This window comes from Plodia interpunctella, chromosome Z, assembly GCF_027563975.2.
Source record: "Plodia interpunctella isolate USDA-ARS_2022_Savannah chromosome Z, ilPloInte3.2, whole genome shotgun sequence".
Lineage (NCBI taxonomy): Eukaryota > Metazoa > Arthropoda > Insecta > Lepidoptera > Pyralidae > Plodia > Plodia interpunctella.
The window spans coordinates 98,418-110,442 of NC_071324.2; the positions used below are offsets into that span (position 1 = coordinate 98,418).

At 36.9% G+C, this 12,025-nt stretch overlaps 2 protein-coding genes across 16 annotated transcripts in view; one reads left to right on the forward strand and one right to left on the reverse strand.

The window, feature by feature from the left end:
- LOC128683238 (proton-coupled amino acid transporter-like protein CG1139) overlaps positions 1 to 5,430 on the forward strand; it is an 18,190-nt gene extending 12,760 nt beyond the window's left edge. For all 3 annotated transcript variants that reach the window (XM_053768644.1, XM_053768643.2, XM_053768642.2), the window contains 2 exons: positions 2,622 to 2,803; positions 4,031 to 5,430. In XM_053768644.1, coding sequence (XP_053624619.1) covers positions 2,622 to 2,803; positions 4,031 to 4,272 — 424 coding nt within the window. In that variant the 3' untranslated portion in view covers positions 4,273 to 5,430. The remainder of the gene's footprint in view (positions 1 to 2,621; positions 2,804 to 4,030) is intronic.
- A 984-nt stretch (positions 5,431 to 6,414) lies between these two features.
- Pdp1 (PAR-domain protein 1) overlaps positions 6,415 to 12,025 on the reverse strand; it is a 101,578-nt gene continuing 95,967 nt past the window's right edge. For all 13 annotated transcript variants that reach the window (XM_064437045.1, XM_064437043.1, XM_053768650.2 and 10 more), the window contains 3 exons: positions 9,979 to 10,116; positions 9,224 to 9,352; positions 6,415 to 7,992 (listed from right to left, as the gene is read on the reverse strand). In XM_064437045.1, coding sequence (XP_064293115.1) covers positions 9,266 to 9,352; positions 9,979 to 10,116 — 225 coding nt within the window. In that variant the 3' untranslated portion in view covers positions 6,415 to 7,992; positions 9,224 to 9,265. The remainder of the gene's footprint in view (positions 7,993 to 9,223; positions 9,353 to 9,978; positions 10,117 to 12,025) is intronic.

Below are 12,025 nucleotides of genomic sequence, written 5' to 3' on the forward strand. Positions count from 1 at the left end.
ACCAGGTCATTCATTATAACATTATTATTAACAAGCTGCTCCCAGCGCCTCGCTCCCATGGGAATTTCGAGATAAGAGGTACCCAAATTCAAATCATTTATTCAGAAATTAGACCTTCACAGGCACTTTCTCTCGTCAATTTTTATATTTATAGTTATTTCTCACAAGCTACAAACTACTGGCATTTCGTCCAGAAGAAATGCCGAAAGAAAGTCATTTGAACAGTGTTGGTCTCTATCATGCCAGATCGGCTTACCATTATTGTTTCTTACAATGTTTTTTTCTAATAATATATAAAAGTACATAATGTACATAGTCAAACGGTATATCAAAACAGGTTATGATTGTGATCCGAGTGCTGATTATAATAGCTCCATAATAGAGGGAACCTCACGACCCGGCCCACGACGCCACCACCAGATTGACCATTTGAGTGAGCATGGCACACTCGATTCCCATGACTTCATAATTACAAATCTTATTCGTTGGAATAGAAGTATAATTCAGACACTTGAAGATCACAAATCACGTACATGTTTTAAAATTTAAATGTCACAATATATGAATTATTATAATAAAAATAAAAATTATAAATAAAAAATAAAATAAAAAACAGTAAAATAAAAAATAGGAGATCATGTGTGAAGTGGCAAAGTTGTCGGGAGGATCCATGCGTTTTTATCAGTCAAATAGGCGTTAATTGTATATTAAATGTTATCCATTAAATTGTTCTTAACATAAGTTTTAATTTTTTTCATTGGCAGATTAATAGCCTCTGCAGGGAGTTTATTAAATAATTTTACACTTTGTCCCACGAAAGACCGCCGAACCTTTTAAAGCCTGAATCTGTTCATTATAAAGTTCGTGCTTATTTCGAGTGTTTACACTATTTACTTCGTTTATTTTTTTATATAAATGTAAATTTGATTTGACAAAAATAAGCACATCAAAGATATACTGAGATACAACAGTGAGGATGTTAATTGATTTGAAGAGTTCTTGAAGAGAATCTCGAGGTTTTAATCCGTAAATAAAACGAATAGCTCTTCTATCTCAGCTGCATTACCCCAAACTAATAGTCCGTAGGACATAATGCTATGAAAGTAGCTGAAATACACAAGTCTAGCTGTGTGTATATCCAGTGTGTTATTCTAGGAAATATTGTACTCGTATAGGTACCAAATTTCATTCCAATCCAATAGATTTTGCGTGAAACAAGCCATTTCGCCCGAAATTATTATAAATTGAATTATGGTCGAAATAAATGTGAATATCGCTGCATACAAACGTCATTGACCAAACACAATTCCGCCGTGTTACATCAATATTGACAGCAATGAGTATTCTAAATTCAAAATAACGCATTTTAAATTGCATTAGTATTAATAACCCGTCTCCATCAACGAAACATTTTTTAAAAATTTTATCTGTCTGTCTGTTTATTCAGGGTAATCTTAGAAGGCTTATTCGATTTTGATGGGATTTTCAGTGTAAGACTAAACAAGTTACAGATCACAACTTAGGATAGGTTTGTCTCTGTAATACACAATTAGTAGGTTAAAGAGGGGGTGCATGTTTGACATATGAAATGTAATATTTGCATTTGGGGTTAGCAAAAAATAATAATGGTCTCTAATTGGATTTTGGAAATTGTGAAATATTGTTGTTGTGGTCTCATGTATGGAACTTTGTCACTTACGAAGTGAGTGAGACATTTGAAATATTAGATTTAAATTTGTGATTAGTAAAAAACATAATGCATTAATTGTGTTTTGGAATGCTTCTCTGTGAGGGTGAATAGGGTTGCATGTTTGTATAGAACTTCGTCATATTTGAAGTAAAACACATGAAATTTTAGATTTATATGCATCCCTCTTAAACATTTTTTTTGACAACGGAACTGAACACGTTTAGGGAAACGGGATGAGATATGTCGCGGGAAATGGGACGAGACACGACCTGAACACGACAGGAGAAGGGACACGTTGGCTAGAAGCGGTACGGAGTACATTTCAGGAAACAGATTAGGACACGTTGTGGGGAATGGGACGGGACATATTGCGAGAAACGCGACGAGACATATAAAGCAAAATGGAGCGAAATCAATATTGAACGGGAGACGATACGAAGTTAAATCAAAAACTTTTTACCAGTCCTGCAAAGTACGCAGTAAATTCTTTTCTTGGAAGGGAAATTCACGTGGAAGAAGTCGCGGACAAAAGCTAGTTTATATATACATAATTGGCAGGATGATTACCTATCAGCCCCCCTAAATGGATTTTAGAATTCCACTTTATTATGTAACTTAAAAGATTCTTGTAAAAAGATACAATGTACATATTGCCGTATTTTTAAGAATCTTAATTAAATAACATTATAGTAGATTTTCAAAAAACCTTTCGAAAAGTAGATCCTTCCAAGCCATCCAATAAATGATGTTCAGAAAAACATTCACCTACAAATAGTTACAACCTGAATTTTAGAGTATTGATACCCACTTTCAATGGTTAATTAGTGGGTCACATATTAATATTATTTTATAGTTTATAGTATAACAAAGGTAAGTATATTAATAATATTTTAATGTAGGCTTTACTTTATGATAAATTTGGCGTTTGCAGGGTGTCGACGACTGTACTCATCATGTACATGGTGGCTATCTTCATCAGCTACGCGTTGCACTGCTACGTGCCCGTGGAGATAGTGTGGCGAGACTACGTCAAGCCGCGCCTGGAGAAGGCCGGCTCGCAACGCCTGCGCCTATGGGAATACGTCGTCAGGATCGTCTTGTGTCTCATCACATGTGAGAGACTCTTCATACACCTACATTGCCACTTATGTACATAAGCCTCCTCCTAGCATAGCGTCTCGACTCTGGCGGATAAATTTGTGAACCAGTGGAGTTCGACTCTGTTCGAATCTAAAATGGATTGGTGAGCTGACATTACTTTCTGTGGTTTTTCTGTCTTAGCTAGGATGGATTAGGTAAAGATGGGAATTAAATAATTATTAATCTAAACTACAAGTGAATTTCACTACGAGAATGGATTAATTGTCGGTAAAGCTGCTGAGCTACGGTTCTCATTTTTTTAGTGATACATTGCATCTAAAATCATTATCTAACCAATTGTTTACACGTAAACTTTTCGTTCATACATTTTTATTCTGTTAATGAATTATTTAATTTTAATAATAAACGATACATCGTATTATTTTTGCTACATTTTGTCCATACTAATATTATAGAGAAAAAAGATTTTTATTTTTATTTAAAAGAGAAATTGATAATTTGTTATATAAAATTTTTTATACACGCGTATCTCCATAAATACTGGAATACAAACTTTAATAATTTTATATTTTAAACTTCCATAATAAATAAAAAAGAGAAACTAATTTGTTTTTCAACCGTGAACACTTTATTTATTAAATAAAAGGTATCCAGACGTGCGCGTGTCCAAGAGTAGTTACATAGTTGAAATTTACATAGCGTTGTGTGAAACAAGACGTGCTATTTTAATAAGAGTTCTCGACAATGCATTGTCCTCGTGTCTAGATGATGGTGCTGTCTGAAAATATAGCATATGGCGTGCTGGTTTGATTTTCGGTTTTAAAGAGCCATGCCCCATTGTTCAATTGGGCTTGCTCCGTTATTTTCTATATAGGTTTTAACACTGACGTGCGTTAATGTGTTAAGGTAATGTTAATTGAATGGCGGGTCACCATGAAAGGATGTGTGATCAGAAGGTTGCACTATTGTTCAATCAATCAAAATTTAAAAATCTGTTTTTTTTATTTTTGACAATAAAATGTCGCCTTTTTGTTGACAGCTCTGTCGTCAAATATGCTGCACAAAACTAATTTCTATTCTATATTTTGAGACATCCGATACCTTTTGTAAAGCAATTTGGTAGTTGGATTTAACAATGTTTATTAAAAATTTGTATGTATGGCATTATTGTATTAGATTCTAGTTACATGAGTCTATTCTATCCCATCTTGAAAATTAAAAAAATGAATTTGATTGCAGTCGTACTGGCGGCGGCGGTTCCTCGCCTGGGCTTGTTCATCTCTCTGTTCGGAGCATTCTGTCTTTCCGCGCTGGGCATCTGCTTCCCGGCCATGATGGAGCTGTGCTGCTCCTGGCCGGATAACCTCGGGCCCGGACGCATCAAGATGTACAAAGATATCGCCTTGTTCCTCATCGGCATAATCGGTTTGGTCGCCGGCACCTACACCGCCCTGGTGGCCATCGTCAATTCGTTCATGTAGCTAGTCACGTGACCCTTGGCAAGGTCCACCCGACCTTGCCTAGGGTTCATAAGAAGTTTAGGCTTTTAACGCAACGTTTACAAACTAGAAAATAAATAGACAAAATTTAAATCTGATAGAGACAAAACTCATCAGTTGATTCGTTTTCATAGTAGATAGTTGGAGCTGCGTAGTTATGATTTTTTGTATGTAGAAGTACCTAGATAGAAATGCAATAATATTATACATCCAAGGATCCTGCACTTATTATACAATGAGTATTTGCATTAGATATTGGTCGTAATCACCCCACGACGCCTGCGGCCGGAGCGGTTCATGAACGAACTCCGGCGGATGCTGCAGCAAGCCTTGTAATCGCAATATCTTCAGTTTATAATAATACAACTGGCTTTTATAAGTCGAATCAACCCATCAACTATTCTTCAAAAAAATTAATCAAAATAAATTTCAGACATTTTGCCAACCCGTCGTGGAGGACTGTTCAAAATATGATCCAAATTCGTATCTCTATTATCTATTTGCTACTTATTTATTAGAGATAAATTATATTTTTGTGCCATACCACTAGCTACGGCGGGTGACTACGGCCTGGGCTTTACACTTTCTTGTAAAATACTTTTGTTTGATGTTCAGTCTATAAACTCATGTATACTAACTTCCATTTTTGTTTCGTCTAATAGCTATCTAATAATAAATAAAGATGAACTATTATTAGCTATCATAACAAAGAAAGGAGAATGGATTCTTGACCTTACAATCTTGTGACGACAGAGCATACTCGTAAGAGGGAAACATCAAGAGGGAGAGACTCATTCATAATCATCCGCCTACCCATATTATTTCAAATAAAGTGACCATAATAAGGGTTGGTGAAGCATGATAATCTTGCTATCAAATCAAAACAGTTCGAAAATAATTTAGGTACATCGTATTTTTACGCTTCATAGAACTAGTATAAAGCCTTGCGCTCTATAGAATAATTCGAATTGTGAGCTTAGGAGTATGGGACGAGAGCAGGGCCTCCTCAGCTTGACACAACACATTCCTAGACCGTATTGTTGTTAAGCCAATATAGGTGATGTTAATTTGTTATTGTTTATTACTGCTACTAGGTAACTGGTTTTGATTTGTATTGTAATACATGTTTTATATTTCTAATATAGTTGTTTTTCTTTTTCCTATATAAAAAATAGCTCTTGAAATAGTATCTACAAGTAGACGGAATAGAGTGTGCCTCCATTGTGGGAGCACTCGATTATTTCAACAAAGCATTTATTCAGAAATTGGATCTTCAGGTAGTTTTCATATCAAATTTAAAATCAAACTTACGTATTCTTAATATTTCCTAGCATTTTAGTAGCATTTGTGACGGAATGCTGCTGTGAATAGCGAAAGCAATTTGTTTCATTTTTCTTTTGTTATTAGCTTTTTATCATCTTTCATCCATTATTAAAAATACACAAGATTATGCTACACCAGATACATTTTATTTTATTAGATAGTATTTTAGTCTTACATGATACAAAATATTGTCACAATTTTCGTAAATTGTTTTTGGTGGAGCATTTTTAGTAAATTGTAGTGTAAGTGTAGTAGTACCGTGTTCAATAGAATAGAAAAAGAATACTTGATTGCGAAGCCGGAGCTATTCGCAGTTTGAAGTAACACAACGCAGCCTCAGTAATAGTTGATGATGAAATAAAACATAACTATACTTACATTCAGTCATACCAACTCATATTCCAGTAGCAGTACTATTCACAATTTGCACATAGAGAATGGCATAATTGCTGTTTCTTTATGCAAAACCATCTCGTATCACGAGCTGACAGTACCCGTAATCCACCCCTGTGAAGCCGTTAGGCGGACCACGCTTGCTAGAAGTCGGACTTGCGCAAACGACAGTGGCTGACGGACGCCCGCGCACAGAACCAGGGCCGGACAGCGGGCGGGAGTAATGAAAACTGCAGTGTGTGTGCAAGGTATTATACCACGATTTATTACATAAAACACCGATCGAGAAATGTATCAGCGGTGGAACCCGAGGCCAGGTCGCTGGCACTCGCGCGGGTTACATACTTCCTACTGGCGTATAACGTCTACAGGCGACCACATAAGTATAAATAATAAAAAAACTGAACATAAATACAACAATTAACGTTTATTTCAATCCATAGAACCATATAAATTAAAATCAAACAAAATACTACTCGTACATGTAAATCAATATGGTTTTATGTTGTTGCAGAGTAGGGGTGTCGGTAGTATATAAATAAGTAATAAATAAGGAGTGTGGAGGTGCGGGCGGGTCAGAGTCCCCTGTAGTCGGCCTACAATACCGCGAGCGGCTGATACGAATACGGGCTTAATATTAACATACAGCATATACCCCGTCAACTATTACATAGAATTTCGTATGTATAGATATCGTTATACATTCATAATTTGTGTAATTCATGTATATTACTTTAACAAACAAGATGGAATATCAAATGTTCCGTTAACATTAAGTTCATTACATAAAATATCGTTTGATATGAAACAGTGCATTTCAAAGTCAACCTTCACACCTTCGTAGAATCCCTCACATGTAAACCTTTATAGAAAAACATTTTATTGTTCTCGCTTTGTATCCATAAAATACTTTCAAATGCAACAACTTCTTAGTCTTAGTTTATAAACATTATTTTTTCAATTCAATAAACATTCAATTGACTCATTTATCAACGACAAAAACCTACAAAAATATATTATAACAATAGCACGAGTCAGAGTGCGAGACGAGCGTCCAGGGACGTATTCAGTGGCTACTACCGGCTCTTACCCATATCGACACAATTACGCGAGTCTCGACACAAGTACAACTAAACAAAATAATATAAACTTTCAAAAATGTTAACAACTACAGCCATAACAAAAATATTCTAATAACGACTACGCTACGGAATCTACGCGACTACGCGAAACTATTCACTAAGTAAATTTGATTGAAACGAAACTAGTGTTCGCTCACTACTGATCGACAGAGGGGAGGTCTAATCTCATACGGAGTAGTTCCTACGAAGCGAGCTACGGACCGGACGGATCGGCCCATTACAACTACCTATGTACAGACGCAGCCACTACGCTCGCGATGCGACGCGAGCCACTTGAGCAAACTTGCCGGTGCCGGTTAAGAAAGATATCAATATTCAACAACATTAAACTTATACAGTATTCCGCACTCGGTCGGACCGCCTAGCTCGGGACGGGACACCACTATCACCCTCAACGAAAATAACATTTTTCCAACAAATTAATTTGGTCCATACGTCGTTGACTAACCCTGTTGAGTTTGAAGGAATTAGAGACGACGACAGATCAGAACTCGAGCGGAACTTTGGTTAAGATTCACCTATTAAACTAAGTATAAACTTACGGTAACTGCAATAACTTTAATCCTATAGTACATCGCGTCACATCCGCAACTTCATTCAGTATTCTAGTCAATATACAGCACGTCAAAATAAACTTTACAATCGGATGCGACGAGAGGACGCGGGCGAGAGATCCGCGGCGTCTAACAGCTCAGGTCTCATGAGAACGTAACGAGAGCGCGACGCGAGTCGGAAGGTACGAGCGACACTTAAAACGAAACAACAGTAACATGTCAGGCGACGAGTGCGAGTGGGGAGCCGGCGGCGGCGGGGCGGCGAGCGGGGCGGCGCCGGCGGCCGCGACCTGAAATATACGATACATCAAACTTATTGCCATAACAGAGCCTTCAGTCTACACTCTTGGCACAGGAGTAGAGGAGTCCGATTCCTTACTACTGTGCACCAAAAGTGACGAACACCAAAAGTGCTCGTCAAAACTACCACACAGAGTTGGCCGTAATCGATTACATATTTTGTAATCTGAATATGTTACTGATAACATAATCAAATTACAGGATATTAAAAGATTATTCTTGATATTATTTTATTACTAGCAACCCTGTCCCATTTGGAAGCTGTTACTATTAAGCCACACTTACACTAAGAAACATTTGACGCACAACATGTATCGTTCTTTCCTTTTCATTGCAATTTGCATGAGTGAGATCGACTATGTGCTATTTAACTCAAGTCAGTGGTAATGCGTGAGATAGAGTGATATGTTGCGCGTCAAATGTTCCCTATATTCGTGGCTTTACGTTTTTATTATTTACAGGGTGGACAACGTAATCTTGCAATCTTTGAAAAGTAATCTCGACGAATATAGTCAAATTACATATCTAATTTTTTCAACATATCACTAAATAAATATAGATCAAAACCTAGATAAATTAAATGTCTGTGATTAGAACCTGTTATCATAGGATTTCAAAATATCTTAGATCCTCATTTTTTATTTGCTTCTTTAGAGGGACATGCTCCATTACTCAGTTGTGTTCCGTTGTTTCCTGTAGGTTTTGATTTTGACGTGCGATGTACATCGAAACTTCATAAAATATCGAAGTTGTTCTGCGTTGTCTGTCGACGAACGTTAATGTCTAAATCAAAACCTATAGAAAGTAACGAAGCAGCGACGTGCTGTATCGTCGCAACGGCGCGACTGAGCCATTCCTCAATTCAAACTATCGACTCAGGAGAAGCCATGACTCGAGACATGCTCTTAAAAAGCTATCTTCTTCGTCAATAATTCTCTTAATATTCATGTGAAAATGAATATAAAATTTGTACTTCTTGTTAAGTAGTAAACACGTAAGTCAAAATCATAGGTTAACCAATATTGATTTATGCTGTATACAGATCTGATTGATGATACTCATAGTCTATCACGACTGGCCTCCACCAGGACGGAGAGGCGAGGAGCTATGAAATCCACATAGGATAATGGAAATTTTATTTAAAAACGGAATTTAATGGTTGTTATTCCTTTCCTCTCCGCATTGGAGGAGATCCCTTGAAGCTACAGAGAGAGAACTGACATGTCGTGCGGCGTGTTTGTGCTACGCGGGGAGGGGGACCGCTTAAACGTCCGCGAACTTGGACAGCTTCTCTCGCAGGATGTGATTCTCCTTCTTCAGCAGTTCCACCTCTTGTCGCAGACCCATGTTCTGAAACGTTCAAAATGGCAAATTATAGTTACATTTTCATCAAATTAGACAAAAATCTTCTCAATATTCCAATAAAAATAGAGCTACAGTGTGCTTGTCGTGGTCGAACTGGTCACACCGAAGAATGGGTCCTAATGATTTATGTTTAATAATAAAATCATAATATAGTTTTTGCCAGATCAATAAATTAACATTTTCACAAAATAGCTCTGTGCAAATTATTTTTTTTGTAGCTACAACATATCCCGCTGTTGGGCAAAAGCCTCTGCACTCTTTCCTCTTTCTTCTTGTTAATAAATCATTTGCATTTTTATTTGCATAAGCATGTAACAATCATTCCGTGACTTCTGTTAAACAATACATTATCAAATTGTGGACAAATGCTTAACAATGGTAATCAACTTAAAAGTGATTTCTATGAATGTTCGAATATGTATTAAAGCTTTGTCACCTATTTTGTGACCAGTCGGTCAAAGGTCCTCCCTTTCTACGATACGATAATTAAACTAAGCGAAGTAAAAAAAAGTTAGTTTTTGCATAAAGGGCATATATAAATGACGAAGCCAGTGCTTCTGTTTTCAATTGCCATCGCCAATTTCACCCCATGGAGAAGTAGGAATATTTACCTCTTTCTCGAGGTAACCGGCGCGCAGCGCGATCTGGTTCTCCTTCATACGGCGTGCATCCCTCGATCGCTTGGCAGCCATGTTGTTCTTCCGCCGACGAGCCCAGTACTTGTCGTCTTTGAGGTCATCGGGCACGAACTGCCGACGGCGACGATAGGTTAGCACGCCGCGGCTTACACTCAAACCACCCTTCACCAGCACATAACGCGTGACTCCGTGCTCCCGGCCTGAGCGCGCGGGCGTCTGACCTTCCAGACCTTAGAACCTTCCGCTGGCTGACGCGGCCATGCCGTAAAGTTAATTGTGAAATTGTATGATAACCATTTTGAGTAGACCTGAATGGTGATTGCACCAGCCGTAATCTAATGGAAATTTGAACGATTCAGCCTATTAATAATTTCGATATAGGGAGGTTCTCATATTCGCGTGTCCGGAAGTCATCAGATGCGCGCGAGCTGTGCTGAGCATATGCTATATCAGAGTCTTGTGATATTCGTATTGTTCGATAATATCAAATCACTAGACAACAAGGCGTTGATACCTCAACTATATATCAGCTACCGCTGATATTAGGCTGCTTTTCATTCAGAAAGTATGTAATTCTCGTAGGATTTACCCAAGTCTGATAGTCAATGGCGCATTATAAGGCGCTACTAGTCATAAAATTGAAAACGTATTTTTTGATAATAATAAACAATAATACACAGCGGGTAACATCGCGGGATGCAGCTAGTATAAGTATCCAGAAAAAATATTGTTGACCAGTGATTGTCATAACCTTTGCAAACTCTAAAATGTTAAGTTATAATTAGTGATAAATATAATAGTTTGTTCTACGAATACCAATTTCAACTCGGATGATACATATTTACAGCAATAACACTATGTACATATCTTTTGATCAAGTTCAATGCATTTATTGCAGTGTTGTATTTACATCATTGTCAAGTCAATTTCATAAAATTTTGCTCGTCAATCTTAAGGGTGACGCCTCTTTAATATAATTTATAAAATAATAGATCATCAATCAGCTTTGCTGTCTGTCTAACCAACGTAGCGATATCTGGCGGGGTATCGAAATTTCGAAAAACCAAAAATGCACAACGTTAATATTTAAGTGCAACCCGTTTTTTTATTAGAAACCTTCTTCATTCCATGTGTTACAGCCAAAACTAGTAACATGAATATGTATAGATACATACGAGTATATTGAAGAATAAAGAATTTTGAATTAGAGTTACAGGTTACTATTAAATTGTGCCAGTGAATAGTGCTTCATAAACCGATGATTGTGACCGGAGTGAGAAAACCCCAGAGCTAACAACTTTTTTCTCTTTTCCGATATTTCAAAGCTTTTACGAAAAAGGATTTAATAATTGCGTGCAGCGATTATCTTTTGTACTTCGGATAAAGTAAATTTAACGATATTGCTTACAAATTTGACAAAATTAAAATGAATTATCGCCACGTCACAGGCATCAAAGCATTTGACAAGCTATAGTGCATAGCTCTGATGTTGTTCCTTTAACGAGGCTCTTGCTCTGTTAGTACTTGTAGTTACTTAGAATATATTTGGTAAAGCGTTAATAAAGCTTGTGTCAGGTGAACACCGTGTTTGCAAGTATGTTTTGTATATGTGTAAAGTGTATCTATACCAGGTATGTGTAGGACATACGCTAACCAAACGAAAACCGGTGGATTCTATCTGCCCACGAGTTCCATTGAAAATCAAACTGTATAATATTAATATTGAGTTGATTCAAAGTTGTGCTATCTTTGAGGAACTTTTTTTGTGAACAATTGGATTCTCTCGCACTATACTAATAAACATGGACAATAGTGAAACGTTACGAATTCGCGATTTCATATTTGAAAGCATCATCTGCACTATTATCGACGAAATCATTACATTATTGTGGATTAAACCATAACTTTTTAATATACAATAAATAATTTCTACTCTTTATTCTTTGCATTATATTCTTGAATATCGGGTAAGTAGATATGGCTAAAATGTAACGTAAAAATATAATATCCACGTTATATC